The sequence below is a fragment of the Felis catus genome, chromosome A2 (genome assembly GCF_018350175.1).
Source record: "Felis catus isolate Fca126 chromosome A2, F.catus_Fca126_mat1.0, whole genome shotgun sequence".
Lineage (NCBI taxonomy): Eukaryota > Metazoa > Chordata > Mammalia > Carnivora > Felidae > Felis > Felis catus.
This window is the reverse complement of record NC_058369.1, coordinates 5,056,042-5,077,417: the sequence shown is the minus strand read 5'-3', so window position 1 is coordinate 5,077,417 and position 21,376 is coordinate 5,056,042. Positions and strand designations below refer to the sequence as shown.

At 54.2% G+C, this 21,376-nt stretch overlaps 2 protein-coding genes across 12 annotated transcripts in view; one reads left to right on the top strand and one right to left on the bottom strand.

The window, feature by feature from the left end:
* The window catches only part of VAV1 (vav guanine nucleotide exchange factor 1), a 47,199-nt gene extending 39,531 nt beyond the window's left edge, over positions 1–7,668 (bottom strand). For 4 of the 6 annotated variants that reach the window (XM_006928302.4, XM_006928303.4, XM_019816508.3 and 1 more), the window contains exon 1: positions 7,368–7,668. In XM_006928302.4, coding sequence (XP_006928364.1) covers positions 7,368–7,571 — 204 coding nt within the window. In that variant the 5' untranslated portion in view covers positions 7,572–7,668. Of the gene's footprint in view, positions 1–258; positions 613–7,367 lie in introns of those variants that run through there. The other 2 variants (XM_003981728.5, XM_045044829.1) reach the window with 2 other exon arrangements.
* A 2,435-nt stretch (positions 7,669–10,103) lies between these two features.
* On the top strand, positions 10,104–21,200 carry SH2D3A (SH2 domain containing 3A). Of its 6 annotated transcripts, none has more exons than XM_003981777.6 (10): positions 10,104–10,241; positions 13,910–14,046; positions 15,550–15,899; positions 16,262–16,338; positions 17,915–18,399; positions 18,523–18,638; positions 18,823–18,997; positions 19,076–19,187; positions 19,470–19,655; positions 20,517–21,200. In XM_003981777.6, exons 2-10 carry the CDS (start codon positions 13,978–13,980, stop codon positions 20,675–20,677), a joined length of 1,731 nt encoding a protein of 576 aa, XP_003981826.3. In that variant the 5' UTR covers positions 10,104–10,241; positions 13,910–13,977; the 3' UTR covers positions 20,678–21,200. The 6 variants fall into 6 exon arrangements, with proteins under 6 accessions (XP_003981826.3, XP_044900737.1, XP_044900742.1 ...); XM_045044802.1 differs by having other exon boundaries at positions 18,493–18,638; XM_045044807.1 differs by lacking the exon at positions 17,915–18,399 and having other exon boundaries at positions 18,431–18,638.
* Positions 21,201–21,376: the final 176 nt, after the last annotated feature.

The window sequence follows — 21,376 nt, the reverse complement described above, 5'->3', positions numbered from 1 at the left end:
AGGGGACCTGACCCCCAAGTTCCTCCTAAAGTCCAGGTCTCAGAACTCCATCCCTGCGATCAAAGGTCGACAGTTCATCTCTGCATTGTGGTGAGGTTTTTAGGAGCTCAGCTATGCCCACCCAACACAGCCTCAGGTTCTACCCACTTCCTGGCCATTAGTGTTAACAAGGGAGACAAACAGAACTTATTTTGGCTCCTCAAATATGCCCCAACCTCCCACACTCAATCAGCATGTCTCCTCTTCCAGGAGGCTTACCCTGATTGCTTCTGGGGGTTTCCTCCTCTCTGCACCCACAATGCCCTGGGCTCCACCCACCCATCCTGGACTGTGCTCCACTCCTTTGTAACTGCCCATTTCCTGGTCTACTTCAAAGAGCTGCATGAGGGTCTGCGTCTCGTTCATCATGGAATTCTCTATCATCCTGCACATGGCCTAATAAAAGGAAATGTCTATGACGTGGGTGGTGTCATCATTATTGTTACTAGCATCATCATCATTTTTCCCATTTTATAGATGAGAAAACCAAAGGCAGAAGAGGCCTTGACACTTGCCCAAAGTCACCTAACCAGGAACTAGTAGAAGCTGGACTGATCCCAAGCAATCCATACTTAACCACTGCTAAACCACTACCACTAACCAGTAATAAGTAAGCACTCAACAAATACCCATTATATCAGGGATCAATTGGAAAACTCTGTAAAGAGACAGATAGTAAACATTTTTTGGCTTCGTGTCTTTGTCATGACTAGTCATATCACGAAATCAGCCCCGGACAAAACGTCCATAGATGTGTGATTTGTTGTGTCAATTAAATTTTGTTTCTGAAATGAGGCAGCCACCTGATAAGTGATAGTTTGTTGTTCCTGTATTAAAGGGACAATGAATAGATGGATGAAGTGAATAGTCAGTAAATATTTATTGAGCACCTACTATGTGCCAGGTGCTGTTCTAGGCACAGGGACACAGCTGTGAACCAAACAGACAAAAAGCCTTTCCCTGACATCCAGTGGGGGGAAGTGGATAATAAACAAACAAGTAAAATCTATGTAAGTCAGAGGGCGGTAAGTGCTACGGAAAAAAATAAAACAAGAGAAAGAACAGACATGCAAAGGCCCTAAGACTGGATGGGGCTTGGTGGGTTCTGGGAACAGCAAAGAGGCTCTTGTGGCTGGAATAGAGTGAGGAAAGAAAGTCCTGAAGGGTGACATTTCCCAGTACTAGACCCAGAAGGAGGTCAGTACACAGAATAAAACGTTAGAAGAGAAGGCACAAGACCAAATGTTGACGCTCCCAGACTTCCAGCCCCATCAGCCGTAGTAGATATTTTCAGAGAAGATCTTCTGGTCAACCCAACCCAACCTACTTTGCTGCAATTTTCTCCCACCCAGGCTTCCCCCATCCCTAGCTGGATCCCTCCCCTGTGGCTTTGGTTCAGGCCCTCCTTATTCCTTTTCCCACCATGGACTCCTCCAAGCCAACGCCTCCAGACCTGCATCTCTGGAGGCAGCGAGCCATCACTCTGGGGTTCTATGACATTGACTTTTCTATGTCCACCCAACCCATTTCCTATCCTCCCTGGCTCCCAGCCAGACCATTTTCAGCCTCTCTTGCAGTTGGAGGGGGGCATGTGATGGAGTTCTGGCCAATGGAACAAGAATGGAGACGACAGCACCACTTCTGGGCCTGGCCCATGACAGCCTCTCATGGGTTCCCTCCTCACACTCCTCTCCCCTACCTTCTGGGATAGAGATAGCCCCAAGGGCTTTAGGGAGAGAAGGGCCATGGGATGGGGAGAGCCCAGGTGCTACAGGGACTTTGTAAAGAAGAGCCACCCTCTTAAGCTCCCAGTTGACCCAAACTGGATTGTGATATGTGAGCAAGAAGTAAACTGTTATTGCCACCGAAGTGAACAGTTTGTTACAGCAGCTAACATCACACACGCTGACTTACGCCACATCGTACAGCCAACTCAGACTGATTGAAATCAAATTAACCAAAAGAGTGCCTCCACCATTTTAGCATTTGCTAAATTCAGCACGTCAATCACATTAATAAGGAATTTAACTTAACCCATCACATTTAAGGCTCACCCAAGACTTAAAGGTGCTATTCACATCCCACTTTAGAGATAAGACAACCAGGGCTCAGACAGGTTAAGCAACATTTTTTTTTCCCTTCAAGATCACAAAGGTAGTAAGTACCTGACTTGAAATTCAAGCCAGCCTAATATGTAAAGAGTTTCTAAAAATCAATAAGAAAAAAAGGCAAACGGTCCCAGAAAGGAAAAAAAAAAAAATAATGGGCAAATGAAATGAACAGATGTTACTTTGCCGAGAGAAAATAGAAATAGCTCTTAGACAAAGGAAGAGGTTCAACCTCACTCAGAATAAGAGAAATGTAAATTGATCTATAGTGAGCTTTATCACCCATTAAGTTGGCAAAGCTCCAAAAGCCTGACAAGAGAACTGTCTGTGGCAAGATGAAGGACAGTAAGCACTCTTATGCTTTGCTAGTGGTAATGTAATTAGAACAGTCCACAGGGGAACAATCCCGTATGGAGAACAACTTGGCCACATCTGCCAGAAACACTAAGGCTCACACACTTTGGGCCAGCAAGGCCTTCTGAGAACGTATGCCATGGATACACTTGCTCATGTGTATGGCAGGAATAGTAAGATTTCTATGTAGCCAGGGACTTTTCTACGTTCTTTAGAGTAATCCATTACCTGTCACAACGATGCTTAAAGATAGGGATTTATTAGCCCCATTTTACAGATGAGGAAACTGAGGCACAGACAGGTTGGGCAACATGCCCAAGGTCACAGGGTGGAGTCAGCAAAAAGCGATTCGTGGACAAGGTTAATGGCTGCAGTAAATGTATCATGACAAAAGCCTGGTACCACCCAAGTGTCCGCTGAGAGAAAGGATGATAAAATAAATGATCACCCAGCTGAGCAGTGGGACAGGGGCATTTTAGGGTGACTGCGGACAGCAAGAACCCCAGGACCGGGCTGCCCACGGTTCCAGTCCCCAAGTCTGCCGCTTCCAAGCTGGGTGCCCTGCAGCAGGTCACTCAACATCTCTGTGCCTCCATCACTCATGTGAAAAATGAGGCTAATCACACCTCACAGGGTGTTGTGAGAATTAAACAAATGTAAAAAGTGCTTAGAACAGGGATCTGCAAACTGTTTCTACAAAGTTCTGTATAGTAGATATTTCCAGCTCCACAGGGAGGAGTCTCTGGGGCGACTGCTCAACTCCGTAGCTGCAGCTGGAAGCGGCCATAGACGATATATGCATGCATCAGTGGGGATGGCTGGGTGCCAGTAAAACTTTATTTATAAGAACATGCTGCGGTCCAGATTCCGCTGTTGGACTGTAGTTTGCTGGCCCCTGGTTTGGACTAATGCTTGGCACATAGTTAGCTCAGCAGAAGTAATTTGTTTAACAAATGGATTATCCGGCATATCATACAGTCATTTTTTTTTTTTTTTTGAATGAGGACACTCTCTCTCTATTGATTTGGAAAGATTCCCAAGACGATTATCAAAGCGAGGAGAGCAAGATATAAAGGAACCAGTTGTATGTACCGTCTTTCAAGTTAAGGGAGTAGGGCAGGAAATCAGACCCTACATTTCTAGTTGCCTATGTTTGCAAGAAAGAAATTCTGGAAGGATATACAGTCAACTTAGAAAAAAGTTACTTATGAGGAAAGGAAGGAGCTGGGTATCTGAGGGACAGGACTAGAAGTTAAACTTTTCCCTGTGCACCTTTTTATGTGTTTTAATATTTGAACCATATGAATGTATTATTTAACCAAATATTTTAAAGACTTTTGCAGGCTCTCTGTCCCCTAGCATAGGATTTCTCAACCTTGGTACTATTTTCAATTGTTTTTTAATTTGAGAGAGAGAGAGAGAGAAAAAGAGAGAAAGAGAGAATCTCAAGCAGGCTCCACACTGAGTGGACGTGGGGCTCGATCCCCCAACCCTGGAATTTCGACCTGAGCCGAAATCAAAAGTCGGATGCTCAACCGACTGAGCCACCCAGGCGCCCCTCAACCTCAGCACTATTGATGTTTGGGGAGATCATTCTCTGCTGTGTCGGATACTGAGCAGCATCCCTGATACCTACCCACTACATTTCAGTAGCATCTCCCAGATATGATGGGGCCAAAAACGTGTCCAGACATTGCCAAATGCCCCGGGGGCATTTGGGGCATTTTGGGGGGGCAAAATCACACCAGCTGAGAAATACTACCCCAACCCAAATTCCTGCTACCCACCCTCCTGCTACCCCCCGTCCTTCTTAGACAGTTTACCAGGCGTTTTCAGGTGTCACAGACCGTGCTAAGCAGTGCTGAAATAGTACAACCGTCCTCCCAATAAAGGTGCCATTTGTACCCATGTTTCACAGATGGGGAAACTGAGGCTCAGAGAGGCGAAGCCAGGAAGTGGTGCATCAGAATTTGAACTCTGGCCCCTCAGAGCCACCTCCCTCGAGCTGAGGCCCTGTTCTAACTCTCCTGCCCTCTCCACTGCCTTGCCAGTGACCAGGGCATTCACAGGCTGGGGACCTTGACATCATCCAGGGCCCAGCGCCTGTCCCTGCCAGGTCTAATCAGCTCCCACGCCCTGGCGGGTCTTTCCCACAATGACTGTCACATTCATCCCTCCCTCCCCAGTCCCTTGGCCTTACACTTTCACCTCTGCCACTCAGACTCCCAGAGGAAGGAGCTGAGTTAGGCTGTCTGTGGCTCAGTGTGCCGTCTGTGAGGATATCAGATCTCAGAGGGACCATCCAGCCTCAGATCTCAGGTCTCAGAGGGACCATCCAGCTTAGAGACTCCCCCTGGTCCAACCTCAGTCATGAACCACTCCCACCAGACTCTGTGGGCACCCACAAGCTCTCACCTCAGGGCCTTTGCACTGGCCGCACCCCCTGCCAGGAGCACTGTGTCCCTGAATTCACAAGGCTCATTCCCTCACTTTCCCCAGGGCTCTGCTCAAATGTCACCTTACCAGCGAGGCTTCCGGGACCCCCTATTCAAAAGCGTGACCCGCACACTCCCGCGCTCCCTCCGCTGCTTTGTTTTGTCCCTCCCCTCCCCACAAGTTAGACATTGTCGGTCTCGCCCACTGCAATTCGGGCTCCCCAGCGACAGGGCTCTGTGTGTGTGTCCTTCCCACCGTCTCAGCACCAAGAAGAGGCCTGACATACATCGTAACTGGTGATGAGTGAATGCCCTCTTCCAGCCCTCTTCCCTGGAAACAACCGAGAAAAAGCAGAGTAACTGTGAAGAGGAAAAGAGAGAAACGAAGTATCCAAATTCCAGCCAGCCGCTCAGCCCAGGAGCATCCCCACCCCTCCCCGTTTCTCCCTCTGCCCTTCGCCCTTCTGTATCCCAAACAGGCAGTCCACATCCCCAGCTTATATCAGTTGACAGACGGGGCCCTGCTCTATTCATGTGGCACCTCACCTCCCTCCACCTCACTGGAGCCCCCTTTTAGCTTCCTGCACACATCCCTGCTCGGAACAGCGCACAGGGCTGAGCTTCGAGGGGAGACGAGAGGAGCAGGGGCAGGAAGGCACAGAGCTCCAGATGGGGAGGATCGGGGGACCCCCTTGTGCAGCCTGGGGCCTGACACAGCTGGGCACAGGAAGCCAGAGCAATGAGAGAACTCCTACTCATGCTGCAAAACATCACACAAATGTCCCCTCTTGTATAAAGCCTGACATCACCCGGCAATGTCTTGCCTTTGCCTCAAGGGCCCCCAGCCCAGAGGTTTCTCCGTCTGTCCCAGTCCTGACAACACAGGGCTAGGGGTGTCTGTGTCTCCCAGCCTGGGAGCACCCGGAAGGCCACGCCTGGGTCCTCCGCACGGCCCGGCACAAAGACAGAAGCTGTATCCCTGCAGCCCCCCACAGCCTCCCTCCTAGATAGTAACTCCACGTCCCCGTGCCCTTCCTTGGGGAACCAGCTGTAGGCTAGATGCAGGCAGGGGTGGAAGTTCATGCTCAAGTCTACCCACTTCCTGATTAGCTGTTGTTAGAGCCTCACTGGGGACCCTGACTGCCTGCCAGCCTGGGGCCAGACGGGACGACGTTTGGCTGGAAGCTGGGAGGTAAGCAAATGTAGGCAAATCTGGGATGGCCTGTGGCCAGAGGGGCTGGGCCTCAGGAGTTCCCTCACCCTTACAGGAAGCCCTGCCTAGGCTAAGGAGGGTGGGCCACCCACCTCTCCCACCCCATGGCCCTGTCCCCGGGGAATGCCCCCAGGGACCCCCCCCTCCTCCCCCGCCATGGGCCCAGTCCCCTAGCACAGGCACATGGCCTCTCGGACCAGAGAAAAGGCCCCAGAACCCAGAACAATGAAACAATGCGCAGATCCCGGCACAAAGCTTTCATTCCAGAGTGGAGCCTGAGGGCCAGAGGCCAGGGTCCCCTCAGACTCCCAGGGCAGGTGAGGCAACCAGAGCCCCCAGACCCCAGCACGCACGGCCTCCACCCTGCACCCAGGAGACCACAGCGGCCCAGAGAAGGTGCTACAGACAGTGGCCCCAGTCACGTTATCTCCTCCACCCCCACCACATTCAAATAGGGATTTGAATACGTTTCCTGAGCCTGGCAGGGCCAGCTCAGTCCATCCACCCTCCCCGGACCTGGGCCCGTGCAGAAAGCCCTACAGAGAAAGGGCAGCTGTTTCCAGGCTCCAAGACCCCAGGATCCACTCTCGGGCTCAGGACCAGGGGCTTTTCTCAATGCTACCTAGGGATGGAGAGAGCTAGGAAGACCAGAGCCCAGGGGCCCACAGCCCCCCACCCACCCCATGCGCCCCACACGCCCCAGGCCCAGGCAGGAAGCGAAGGGGAAGAAGATGTGAGGGGAAGGAAGGGGCCCAGGCCCGGGAGGAGGAGACACATGTGGGGGAAGAAGTTGGTGGAGGCCCCTCCCCCATAGGCAGAAGTGGGGGGGATGTCAAAGGAGGCCAAAACCTCAGGCACCCCATTGGACACCTGGGGGTTCCCAGGTGTCCCTCAATAACCCCCACACAGCCCCACCTGGGGCTTGAACCTCAGTGGACTCAGTCCGGGACCCGAGAGCGTTAACCCCGAGTTTGCTAGTTCTCAGCCTGGACGTGCACTAACTCAGAGCCTGTTAACCCACTCCTGTTAACCTTGGGTGAGATACCCCAGAATCTCAGAGTTTACCGCCCCCTCCAGCCGCCCCCCATCCTCCCCTCCACGCCAGCCCCAGAGCTGGGAATATATTCCCTTCCACGTCACAAGCCCAGAGTTTCAGTGCCTTACCCCTCCCGGTGCCCGCCCAGGGTGCACCCCCCCCACTCCCAGCCCTTGGCTCACCTGAGACATCTGGGGGCGCAGGTTGACCTCACGCAGGTTGATGGCGTGGGGCAGCAGGTTGTTGAGCAGCTGGCACAGAAGGACGCCATCCCGCAGGGCCTGTGCCAGCTCGCACACCTGGGCCCCATCCCAGGTCACGCGGTGGCTGGGGGGCAGCACCCGGCACTGGATCAGCCAGTGGGTGCACTGGCGCCACAGCTCCATGGTTGCTGCCTCGCCGGGCGGCCCGCGCCCTCGCGGCCTCCACCGCCTGCCTGCCTGCCTATGCTAGCCGGCTACCACTTCCTCTTTGCCTGTAACTGTCGCCCCGGAGGGGGTAGAGGAGGAGGAGCCATGGGGGGGGCGGGGCGGGGAGAGGCGGGAGCATCAGCAGTCCGACCTCCCCTGTACAGGAGGACTCTTTTCCCGCTCAACACAGCGCACCTAGGAGTGGGGGGCTGCTGCTGGAGCTCCTGAGGCCTGATGCCTTCCGCCACATCCAACCCACGAGCAGTACCCCCCTGGGGCAAAATACTCAAAATCTGCTCTCTTCTGAACCCTCTCTCTTCTGCCTCCACTCTGGCTTGGCCCCCCAACATCCTAGCTTGAATCAACACATTCCCCCTCCACCCTGGTCCCCAGGCTCCCCACCTGCCCCCCCCCCACACACACACACAGTCTATCCTCCCCACAGAGGAGCACACCTGTGAGCACCCGGGTCAAGTCGTGATGCCCCCGTTCTTACAGCCCACCTCCTTGCAGCCAACGAGGCCCCACATGACACATCCCCGTACCCCTCCTTGCCCTCATGTCTCCCACTCACCACTTTCCCTCACTCAGCCTGCCCCGGCCACGCAGGCCTCCTCACTGTTTCTCCAACACATGAGGCCACCGCAGAATTTCGCCTCCAAATCCTGCCACAGGGCCTTTGCACATGCTGCTCCCCCCTGCCTTAGGCAAGCAACTTCATGGCTAGCTCCCTCACCTCCAGCAGTTCTTTACTCCACGTCACCCTCTTAGGAAATCTTCCCAAATCTCTCCATTTTAAATCACAGCCTTTCTTTCCCTGACCACCATCCGACAAACCTGACATTTTATACACTTGTTTCTTTGTTGCCTATTTAGAAATGTGTCTCATTTGTTCCCACGGAAGCTTTTTTTCTTTTTTTCTTTTTTTTGGCTCCACCTCTGACGTTTATCCCAAGCTCATCCATATACTGCCATGGCCCCGGCCCCCACCATCTTTTTCCTTGTAGACATCGATGGTGTTCTTCGTTAGTCTATTCGTTTAGCAAACACTTACCATCTTCGTAGCCCTTATCTCTACCTGAAAACATCTCGTCTACAAGGTCTCTCTGAGTAAACTCGACTCCCCTCTCCCGCCCATCTCACAGGCACGCCCCTCAGATTTTCTTTTTTTAATTCTTCCAACCAGTAGGGGGCGCTAGACTCCCACACTGGACAACCACCCCCCGCCCCGCTCCACTCTCTGCACCGAAACTAGGCGGGAGGGGGTCAAGGAAAAAAACACTCCCCTCAGCTCCTCCTCCGCAGCCTCGAGTCTCTTCCACATTTCGCTGAGGGGGAAGCCAAGCCTGGAAATCACCAGCTTTGCGATCCCGCAGGCACCGAAACTTTTCATCCCCAAGCGTCCTTGGCGCTCTACGACTCAATTTCCTCATCTGTAAAATGGGTGATGGTAACCTTCACCGTTTAGAATTATGGTAGGGATCAGAGATGGTGGGGCTGAGCTGCACGGATGAAAGCGAGGAGGACAGGATGGCGCTCCAGGGCTCGGGGTATGAATCCCACCTCCGCCACTCGCAAGCCGGGTCAACCTGGGCAAATGGCTTGGCTGCCTCGCGCCTCAGTTTCTGCATCTGGAAAATGGGGGTGAGGAAAATTAGTACCTCCTTCACTGACAGGTCTATGTGAAAATTAAATGCGTTGAAGCAGGTCAGGCAAGCAGAACAGTCCTGGCATACAGTAAGCGCTCAGTAAGTGTTAGTTGCGGCTAGTGCTTTCAAAACTGCTATTATTGTGAGCTCTCAATAAACGTGGCTAGAGCGTCCTTCCTCTTGTTCCAAATCTTTCCGTGCTTGCTCCAAGCATCACGATGGAAGCCCCCCTCCCACCTCCTTCCTCCCACCAGGGAAACCACCTGAACGTCTCCCCCCCATGAGCCCCCAGAGTCGAGCTCCTCTCCCCTCGTGCTGTTACTGGTGGAGGCTGTCGTGTTTTCCCGCATCTCTCTCCACAAAGCCCGACACCCACTGGAGTTCCCTTCCGGGAAACCCAGGGGGACGGTCTGGAGGAAGCGCACCTCTCTCTACGTCACAGCACCCGTCGCCCCCGCGCCTAGAGTGAGCCGGTAAAGGGACGGCCTGTCCCCCCGCGGGCCCCTGGGAGGCGAGGAGAGAGACACCCCTTACCACGTCCCTAGGGGTCAGGGATGCTTGGGACCAGCCTTGCGGGGAAGAGAGGAGCGGAGCTCAAAGGGGCGGGACTGAGAGAGGGAAAAAGAGCGTGTGGGCGTGGCCAGCTCCTGGGGGCGGAGCGACACCCCAGGCGGCGGGGCCTCCTGGAAGCGGTGGACGGCGTTTCCCAAGGGGGCGTGGTTTATGGGAGCAAGGTTCTCTCCGAAGGGGGCGTGGTTAGCGCCAAGAACGCCTCTGAAGGGGTGGGACGGGGCGCGGGGGCGGGGCCAGAGCCTGGAAGGCTACCGTTGGAGGCGGGGTCCTCGGGGGCGGGGCCAGGTGAATGGGCTCGGTTCCCGCCGGGCGCGGCCGGAGAAGGTTGGGCCCGCTGGGGCGGGGAGGGAGGGGCCCAGAGCCGCAGAGCTTTAGGCTTCGCCCCGGCCCCAGCCTCTCGCCAGCTCCGCGGGTCCCGGCCCAGGTGAGTGAGGGGACGCAGGTACATCCGGAATCAGGGGATTATTGGGGTGGAAGAGTCCTCTCTTTTCCAGGTGGGGCCCCCGGCCGGAAGGGAAGGTCGGGGTGTCGGTCCCCGAGCAGCCGAGGACATAGAAGGGGTCGCCGAGTGCCTGATTGGGTCGCTGTGCGTCACGCGTGACCGTGTACCTGGACGTACCTGAAAGTGCTCCTCTAAGCGTGTTACCTGTGGAACACGGAAAGCCTCCAGGCTGCCACTTTGCCTGAGCAATCTTTTTAAAGCACAAACCAGATCGCGCCCTCTCTCATTTAAAACCCTTCTTTAACCCCCATTGCATCCCACTAAGATGAAAACTCCGGGTCCACCAGAATGGTCTCACGCCTGTCGACCTCGCCGCTCTCCACTTAGCTGGTTGCTCAGTGCGTTTCAGCCACAGTGGCCTCCTTGATGGTGTAAAATGTTAGAAGTAAGCTCCATCTCACCCCCAGGCCTTTGCACCCGCTCTCCCGGCCCCCCGCCACCTTGACTGCCCTTTTTCCAAACCTTTGTGTAACTGTCTCCTTCCCTTTACTGAGATCTCAGCTCCAAAGTCCCTCCGTGGAGGGAGAAAGCTGCCTGATTATACACTATTTACAGTAGCTGCCTCCTCCAACCTTCTTTATCCCACGCTCCTGTTTTATCGTCTTCAGTGATTATTCTTAGACATTGTCTTCTTCATTCATTTGTGTGCTGTTTGCTGTGTGACTTGCCCACGAGGCAGCACCGGGCAGGGCCTTAGTCACATTCATCACTGTATCTCCCGGGTCTAGAACAGGTCCTGAACACAGTAAGTGCTCAGCCAATCAGCGTTTGCTCCATGTCAAGTTTGACTACCCATGTCTATCTGTGTCCATGTGTCTGTGTGTAGGGGGCTGCCCCCCTGCATATGTGTGCACACGGGCGTGGTCTGTAGGGCATGAATAACCCTCTTCCCTTCCCCATGGTTGACCCTACCCCACCCTCTTCCTGATTCTGCTCCCTTCTCTCCCCTGCCCAAATATCCAGAAATTATTCCAAAGGATGAAGGGCAGGAGGATGACTTAGTCGGCCTGAGTCTGACCTGTGCCCACCCTGAGCTCCTCCCTCATCCCAGCTCCCCTCCACCAAACTAGCCAGAGCCTTGTCGGTGACCCACCTGCATGCCCACTAAAGAGGGCACAAGATAGAGGGAGCTGAGGCTAGGGGAGTCGAGACAGAGGCTGGCCTGGCCCAGCTGACAAACAGGAAGTACACAGGCATCCAGGAGGCACACCTGGCGTTTCAGGTATGCAGCACCTGGAGCCAGCTCCCTGCCCAGCTCCCCACCCCTAAAGCCACCTGGGGCAGGTCTGGGAACTTCCTGCCCGGTTCTGGCCCTCAGCCTTGCTGACTCAGGAAACGAGAATCCTGGTGCTACTTCCCTGCACAGCCAGGCGCAGGAGACCTTAGGGGTGGAGGCAGTGAGAAGCAGACCGCCTGCTTCCCTCCCACCCAGAGCAGGTTTTCTCCACCAGACTCCAGACACACAGAGCCTGAGGCCTGCACAATATCAAGGGAGCCCCAACATGTCAGAGACCTAAATTTGGCCACAAGAATAACAAAGCGTATGGGCTCCAAAATGTAAGAATCTGCAAAGGCAAAATTGCTGTTTGCTGACATTTCTACAAAATGTGACGTTTTATTGTCCTTGAAAATGGTATTATGTTGGAGAGGGGCCTGGCCAGCTCAGTCAGAGGAGTGTGCAATTCTTGATCTCAGGGTCGTAAGTTCGAGCCCCACATTGGGTGTAAAGATAATAATAATGACAATAATAATAATAATAATAATAATAATAATAATAATAATAAAATTTAAGGGGCACCTGGGTGGCTTAGTGGGTGACTCTTGATTTCAGCTCAGGTCATGATCTCACAGTCATGAGATTGAGCCCTGCGTCCAGCTCCATGTTGGGTGTGGAGCCTGCTTAAGTTTCTCTCTCTCCCTCTGCCCCTCTCCCACTCACATTCACTCTCTCTCTCTCTCTCTCTCTTGCAGAATACAAGAATGCACACATAAAGTTTTTTAAAATGGTGTGACATGGGAAAGCTATGTATGGGTCAGATGTTCCTACATCCTAAGAATTCTTGAGTGTGCACATAGATGGCTAAGAAGCTATAGATTAATAACATAGATTCCCTCTGGCCTGGAATGTACTTTCACCTGGATCGCTCCCTCAAAATCCTCCCAGTTGGTACTAATTGAGACCCTCCCGGGCCACCCTATGGAAAATCTTATCTCCACCCCTTGTAACTTCATATCCCATCCCTGGCTTTATTTTTCTGCTTATCTCTTTGTAATCTATCTACTCCGTCATCTACTTATTTATTTTCTTTAAAATATTTTTTTAATGTTTATTTTTGAGAGAGAGAGCGAGAGAGAGAGAGAGAGAGAGAGAGAGAGAGAGAGAGAATGCATGTCGGGGAGGGGCAGAGAGAGAGGGAGACACAGAATCTGAAGCAGGCTCCAGGCTCTGAGCTGTCAGCACAGAGCCCGACGCGGGACTCGAACTCACGAACCGTGAGATCATGCCCTGAGCCGAAGTCGGACCCCCAGCCGACTGAGCCACCCAAGCGCCCCACAGTTAGAACTTTTTTATTTTGTAAAAAAATTTTAAAAAACAAAATTTTTTTTAACGTTTATTTATTTTTGAGACAGAGAGAGACAGAGCATGAATGGGGGAGGATCAGAGAGAGAGGGAGACACAGAATCCGAAGCAGGCTCCAGGCTCCGAGCTGTCAGCACAGAGCCCGACGCGGGGCTCGAACTCACGAACCGCGAGATCATGCCCTGAGCCGAAGTCGGACTCCTAACCAACTGAGCCACCCAGGTGCCCTACTAACTTATTTTCTTAGTTGCTCTCTGGCCCACTAGAACAGCAACTCCCCAAGGATGCCCCTGTCTAGTTCCTGCTGGGCCTCTAGTGCCTAGAGTATGTACCTGGCACACAGTGAGTGCCCCATAGATATTAGTTTGAGTGAAATAGTTAATGATATTTCTGTAAAATGTCATCTGCATAAAAATCGCATTACAGGGGCTCCTGGATGGCTCAGTCAGTTAAGCGTCAGATTCTTGGTTTCGGCTCAGGGCATGATCTCACGGTTCAGTTCCTGGATTGAGCCCCGCCTTGGGCTCCAAGCTGATAGTGCAGAGCCTGCTTGGGATTCTCTCTCTCCCTCTCTCTCTGCCCCTCCCCTGCTCACACACTCTCTCTCTCTCAAAACAAATAAACAAACATTCTTTAAAAATTGCATTGCATTTGAAGGCAATGTCTAGGTCTTCTCCCTTTGCAAGAATACCAGTGAATGCACAACTGTTTGCATGAGATCACAGCCAATTCTAAGTTAATCTTAATCACAGCCCAATTATATGTATCTACCATATATATATGTATACATGTAAGTACACACATATATAAACAAAATCTGCTGTGTGTATATATATATATTTTGACTGAATAACTTCTTTAATTTAGAATATGGCTATATTATATATATACACAGAGAGAGAGTTGCATTGTAAGGTTGCATTTGAGAGTTGCATTTGAGGACCATGGAAGGGCTGACCTGGCCACTAAGGAAGTTTAGGAGGAAGGAATAATTATTCACATTTTACAGATGTGGAAGACTGAGGACTGTTGCAAGTACAGAGTTCAGCCCTTGTACCCTCTGCCCCCAAGAGCTCCATGCAGGTGCCACAGGATGGAGAAGATTTCGCCAGCCAGCCCTGGTACCACGGCCCCCTGTCCCGTCAGGTACCTCTGCTTCCTGTAGAGCCTCAGGACCGTCTGATGGGGAGCCTCTCCCGCCCTGACTTGCTGGGGATTCCTGGGTCCTGGATGAGGGACTTATGGTCAAGGTCTATGGGAAGAGGTGGCTGAGGGTCTGGGGACTGTCTTGAAGTTTGGTTGGTATCATGCCACTCCTTACACATAAATGACCATTTTCTCTGGGATGATATGGACAAGGGTGACGGAGATTAAGTGGGTCCTAATGCTCCCCCCACCCCCAGTCCGACTCCTTGGCTTTGCTTGTCTTTCCCTCTGGGTCCCGAGTACCTGTGGCCACCAGGACCCCATTTCCCTCTTTTATTACCTTCACTGATTACTCTTGGACAATTCACGTGTGCTTGCCTCTCGTGTATCTTGCCCACCAGACGGCGCAGGGCAGGGTCTTGGTCTCACTCATCCCTGTGTCTCCAGGGTCTAGGACAGGTCCTGGCACACGGTGAGTGCTCAATCAGTATTGAGCAGTCACAGCATCTCCCTCTCAACCCAAGTCTCCCCAACCCTCATCCCCAACTCATTTGTCACCCTCGGGAGTCCTGGGACCCTGGGCATCCAGTCAAATTGTGAGAGTCAGTATCGCTTAGTGGTTAAAATGCCACACCCTGGAGCCAGACCTCCTGGATTCAAACCCCAGCTGTGTGACCTTGAGCAAGGTATTTGACCTGTCTGGGCCTCAGTTTCCCCATATGTGAAATGGGAGTAATGGTATCTACTGCTTAACCTTGGTAAAGGCTTAAATGAGTTCATATGCCTACAGCATGTAGCCTGATCCATAGTAAGGGCTATGTGTGCGTCCACCGTATTTATCGTTCAGTCCCCAGCCCCTGTCCCCAACTCTGCTTTGCCTCCCCCTCTGGTGTCATGGCCCCCAGCCCCCATTGTGGTACCAGCCACCATGGCTGGCATAAGACCGCTTAAAACTTTTAATAAAGGAGGATTTCCAGGCCACAGTCAGTTTGGAAGGATCCAGCTAATGGCATTTTTGTTTGAAGCCACGTTTGTGTACCAAGCCTAGTGCATTTACTCAGGTTGAAATCTGCTTTGGTCGATGTCAGCCAGCACTACGAGGTGGTTGAGGAGTGGGGAGTGCGGAGCTCCAGAAATCGGTCAGGATCCGGGCTCTTTCCTTCTTGTGGCTCCTCCTTCCACCAGGGCTTTGGGGACATTCCCTGACACGTAGGGGCCAGAACCTGCAGGATTGTGCAGGAGGGGCTTGTGAGCCAGGTCTGGACGTTCCCAGCTGCACTTCTGCCCTCCTCCTATTGGCCAGATCATATCGAATGATGACAAGCTGCAAAGGAGCCTGGGAAATGTACTCCAGAGGGGTGCCCCTGAGAAAAGGGGGGGATGGTTTGGTGTAAAACTACCCCATCCCTGGGGTGGCTTTTCTTGGGTGGGGGCTGGGGGTGAGGCATCACCATTAATTGCTGATCTGGGCTCATGCCTAAGCCCCCTGTCCTCCTTCCCCAGAAGGCTGAGGCCCTCCTTCAGCAAGATGGAGACTTCTTGGTTCGTGCCTCCGGGTCCCGTGGGGGCCACCCAGTGATCTCCTGCCGCTGGCAGGGCTCAGCCCTGCACTTTGAGGTGCTCCGTGTGGCCCTGCGTCCCCGACCAGGCCGACCCACAGCCCTCTTTCAGCTGGAGGATGAGCGTTTCCCAAGCCTGACCTCCCTGGTTCTCAGCTATGTGACCGGGCAACGTCCGCTCTCCCAGGCCACCGGGGCTGTGGCCTCCAGGCCCGTGATACGGCAAGGACCTATTCGACGCAGCTTTAGTGAGGACACCCTCCGAGGCAGCCCAGCTCTGACAGAGTTGCCCAGGTAATCACAGGCTCCCTACTTCTCAGATGACATCCAGTTCCCCCCAGAGTTCCTCTACCTGGGCACTAACCGCTATTGACATTTAGGACCGGATCACTCTTGCCTGTGGGGGGTTGTCCTGTGCATCGTAGGATGTTGAACAGCATCCCTGGCCTCTGTCTACGGGGTGCCCGTGGAATCTTCTCCACCCCACCCCCTAGTTGCCACAATGAAAAAAAATGTCTCCTGACCCTGTGAAGTGTCCCCTGTGGGTAGGATATCCTGGTTGAGGTCCACTGATCCTGAATAGGGTTTTCTGGGCATCAGTGGGGGCTGCCCTGCTCAGGGTGGGACTACACGTCTTCCTCATCTCTGTCCCCCAGGACTAGAAAGTGGAGTGACAGTCAGCCTGCAGGGCTGGAGCACATGGGGCGGTCAAGAGAAGATCACTGTGGACCAGGTAAGGGTCCACCAGGACAGCACACGGCTCAGAGATGGCTGTGCCACTCACTGCCTGAGTGATATTGGGCAAGTGACTTAACCTCTTGGAAAATGGGGACAATAATACTTTCAAAATTGTCATGGTGATTAACAAATACACGGGAACTTTGTGAGGGCTTTAAAATGTGGGTTTATGATTATTCCCAGAAGCTCTGTGCGCTCTGACCGTGGCTGACCTCTCTAATAACTCCTGCCACACCCCTTCCTCACTCCAGCCACACCGTCTTGTTGCTGCCTCAGGATCTTTGCACTTGCTATCCTCACCACGGTAAAGCCCATTCCCCTAATCTTTTCCTGACTGACTTCTCATTTAACTTGGTTTCTCAAAGCAGCTGACCCTAACCGTCCTACCTACGATTCTTCTTGTGGCTTGTCTGTCCCATCTGTCCTGCCTCCCCCCATTCAACATGAGCCCTCACTGCATGCCAGCCACTGGGCTAAATGCTGAGATATATCACTCAACAAGAAAGACAGAGATCTCTGCACAGGTGGTGCCAGCATCCCGTTAAAGGAAGATGGACATTGACAACAAAAATGAGTCAAGTTGGGGTAAACTTAAGAGTAAAACAGGGAGATTGGGAGGAGAGGGATGAGAGTATTACAGTTTTAAGTAGTAGCCCGGACAGGCCCCGTGGAGAAAGACTTGAAGGTGGTGAAGGAAGAAATGATGTGACTATCTGGAGGTAAGAGTGGCCCAGGGAGAAGGAACAGCCAGTGGGGTGTCTGGGTGTCTCAGTCGGTTAAGCATCCGACTCTTGATTTCGGTTCAGGTCATGATCTCATGGTTTGTGAGTTCAAGCCCTTCATCGGGCTCTGGGCTGACAGCATGGAGCCTGCTTGGGATTCTCGCTCTCCCTCTGTCTCTCAAAATAAATAAATAAACTTAAGGAAAAAAAAAAAAGGTAGGAAGAGCCAGTGCAAAGGTCCTGGGGCCAAAACAAGAGTTTGAACTGTTGATTCAGCCAAAAGGAGGTGAGTATAGCTGAACCATCTGAGATTCAGATATCAGGGGCCTTTTTTGGCTACTGTGAGAACTTTGGCCTTTACTCAGAGTGAGCTAGAACCATGGGAAGGTTTTGAGCCCCTATAAGAGGGTCTCCATATATGCTTGGCAAATACAGAGCCTCCCAAAAGTCTGGGTGCAGCTTTAAGTTCTAATAACCTCAGAAGTAGACATGACAGAAGCTTAACAAAAGACATCATTTGAAAGTTTGATCAACTCTGTGTCTTTGGTGCTTTTGTCGTTTTGTGAATTTTGAAGAATTGTTTCTGTTTTAGTTTTGTATGTGCTTCCCATCTTTAACCAGAGGGCCAAAACCAAAAGCATTCAAGTTTAAACCATAGTATTCAGAATTCATACATAAGTGTCAAAGAGAGTTCATTTTCAAACCATTGGTAAGTGTATCGCATTTAGATCAATGAAGTTTTTAAGTTCGAACCCACCCCAAGATACCTAGTTATTGACTACATGAACCAAGAGGGCCCCAGCCATCTTCTCTGTGTACCCCCTTCACTCCCTCTTGTTTGACCCCTAGAAGCCTCAGCCATGCCCCTGTGTGCCCTCCCTCGGACGGGTAGTGACCCCGTGTTGCTAAAGACCCCAGCTCCCCTGGGGTCCGTTGCTGACAGCCTCAGGGCCTCCGATGGGCAGCTTCATGCCAAGGCACCAACCAAGCCACCTCGAACACCCTCGCTGGTGCTGCGTGATGCGTCTGGACGCCCCCCAACGTACTGCGAGCTGGTGCCCCGAGTGCCCAGTGCCCAAGGAACACCCCCTGGCCACAGCAGCCCGGAGACAGAGGCCCCATGGTGGGAAGCTGAAGAGGAAGAGGAGGAAGAGAGTAGAAGTTTTGCAAGACCACAGGCTGAGGTCTCTTTCTGCCCCCCTAACAACCCCTCCTGCCTGCTGGGCCCCCAGAATCGGCCCCTGGAACCCAGAGTCCTGAGTACTCTCCGTGGCCTGTTCCTGGAGCACCATCCTGGGAGCACTGCCCTCCACCTATTATTGGTGGACTGTCAGGTGGGTCACCTACCAGGTCCCTCCTCCTTAGACAGGGCTGAAGCCAGGCCAAGGCCGAACGGCACCTCAAACCCGTATACTCATTCTGCTCAGTTGACATCCCCACTAACTCCTGCTGCCCAGGCTACAGGACTTCTAGGAGTGACCAAGGCTCAGCGGGGTGCCATGGGGGTTGCCTCTGGCCTGGAGCTGCTCACGCTTCCCCATGGGCATCGCTTGAGGTTGGAACTTCTGGAGAGGTGAGCCAGCCGCCTGGAATCCCCAGGGTCTTCAAACCTCGCCCCATTTACAGTCCCTCAGGGAGGAGATGAGATGGGTGGGCATGCCTCCCCCCTCCCCCTCCCCCGCCCCCCCCCCACACACGCCTCAGCTCCGAGTTACAAACCTCCCACTGCCCCCAGACCCTTGCCTCCACCCCCGCAGACATGAGGCGCTGGCGCTGGCTGGGGCTCTGGCTGTGCTGGGCTGCGCAGGCCCGCTGGAGGAGCGCGCGGCCACCCTTCGGGGCCTGGTGGAGTTGGCACTGGCCCTGGGACCAGGGGCGGCGGGGGACCTGCCTGGACTGGCCGCGGTCATGGGCGCCCTGCTCATGCCCCAGGTGCGTGGGGTGCGGAAATGAGGAAGCCTGAGTGCAGGGAAGAGGGAAGAGGAAGCATATTCAGGGCTCCTCCCCCAGGTGTCCCGGTTGGAACGCACGTGGCGCCAGCTCCGAAGGAGCCACACAGAGGCCGCGCTGGCCTTCGAGCAGGAGCTGAAGCCTCTGATGCGGGCGCTGGATGAGGGCGCCGGTGAGTGGCATCACTCGGAGGTCCACACCAACCCTTAATCGCAATCCCAATCCAGCTTTAGGCCCCGCCCCTGTTTCTGTCCTAGGCTCCGCCCCCAGGCCTAGGCCACGCCCCTGGCCCGGTTGCTCTGTGTTAGGCTCGAACCCGTGTTCCTGGGCTTCTGAGGGTCCTCCTCGACTCTAGGAGGACCTAGACTCTAGGGTCCCTCGACTCCAGGGTCCACCCTCTTCACCCTAGACCCCACTTCTGCCCCAAGCCTAGCCCAGAGCCCTTCCCGCATAGGACCCTGCGACCCCGGCGAGGTGGCGCTGCCGCACGTGGTGCCCGCGGTGCGCCTGCTGGAGGGCGAGGAACTCCCGGGGCCGCTAGACGAAAGCTGCGAGCGGCTGCTGCGTACCCTGCACCGGGCGCGTCAGATGGCTCAGGACGCGCCCAAGTTCCGCGAAGCGGCGGCCCGGCGCCTGCGAGGTGAGCTCCCCCTCTGTTCCCGGCTGCCAGCGCGTCCGGACTTTCCGAGCACCCCGCATGCTCCGACTGCGTGACCCAGAACCCACCCGGCCAGGGACCAGAGCCTTCCGCCACGCCTCCCGGAGTCCCACCCAAACCGGGCCGACCCGGCCCCCAGGGAGTTCTCGCCCCAAGGCCGCGCGTGTCCGAGCCAACAGTGTTGACAGGAATATTGCTGTCCACCCCAAGAGAGGCCCCGGAGCCACGTCCACGGAGTCCCAGTCCCCGGCTCCCACCTGAGATGGCCCTGCCCCCAGAGGATCTCGATCCCCCCAGTAATGCCTAGCCCTCTCCAAAATGAGTCATTTCCTTCCGTCTGGTAGAACAGCACCCCCACTGCGCTCAGAGCCATTCCTCCCGTGCTGGGGGAGGCCCAGCCTCCAGAATCCCCACCTGAGTTACTCCCGCTTTCACTGGCCACCTTAGCTCTCTTCTCTCCAAAGAGGCTCAACCTCCCCCAAAATGTGCCGTGCTGGGTGGCCCAGACTCCAAATCTTGCCCCCCCCCCAGGCGGCTCCACCTCCAGGCACAGCCCCGAGGCCCCCTCCCAGCCCCAACCCCAGCATCACGCACCTGGAACAGACCGCTCCCACGCACCCTGGCGCAGTTTGTTTCCACCGAGCTCCTTAGCCACCCTACCCCGATTCCTGCAGCGACTCTGAGAGCCCCCTCCCCGCCAACCCCGCCCAGTTGCCCAGAGCTTCTGGACAGAGTCCCTCCAGGTCCCTGCTGGGAGAAAGTTCCCCTGGGAGAAGGCAGGTGCAGGGAGGGGCAAGGCTGGAGCCTGGGCCCTGCCCCCAGCCCTCCTGGCCCCGCCCCCAGGATTCCGTCCGAACCCGCAGCTGAGGGAGGCCCTGACCACAGGCTTCGTGCAAAGGCTGCTCTGGGGAAGCCGAGGCGTGGGGGCACCGCAAGCTGCACGTCTTGAGAAGTTCCAGCGCGTCCTCAGTGTCCTTTCACAGCGCCTGGAGCCGGATGGTTGAAAGCACAGACCCCCTTCTTCGCACGGGGACACCCATGCAGTTGCCCCACGCTGCTCACGCAGCCAATCGCAGTGGAAACCCATTCTGCCTCACAGAAAGTGGGGGCCAGATTTGCAAGAACCCATCCTGCTCCCTAAAAGTGTACATGAATCCTAGCGTGAGGGACGGCCTCCTTCCCCCCCACCCACTAGAAGACCCAGGTGTCTGGAGGCTCTGGACCCCCTATCCCAGCCCCCACCTCCCCACACGTAACCTACAAATGGTGAACATGAGGCTTCTGATAGGACGAGAACTTGCAGAGCTCTTAGTCGGAAGCCAGAGTTCAAATGCTTTTTAAAAGCTGTGTGACTTCTAGCAAATGGCTCAGCCTCTCTGTGCCTGCCTTCAACGTAAAAGTGAGGCCGTGTACTTGCTGGGGGTTGTCATGGGGATTAAAGCTGGGGATCACGGGTGGAGAACGCCTGGCACGCGGTTGGGTGTTCAACACTGCCTTTTCTCAGTAAAGCTGCCACGAACAAACACAGCAAGGACGTTTGGTGCTTTACCCCCTACACTGAAGTCACAGACAAGCACCCAGCTCTGGGGAAGTTTTGTCCAAGGTTTGCCCAAGTTTACTTCCCTTTCTTCATGCCCTCTGTGGCCAGGAAGGAGGGTGCCATCTGTGTATCCAGCCTCGGGATCTGAATCTACCAATAAGGC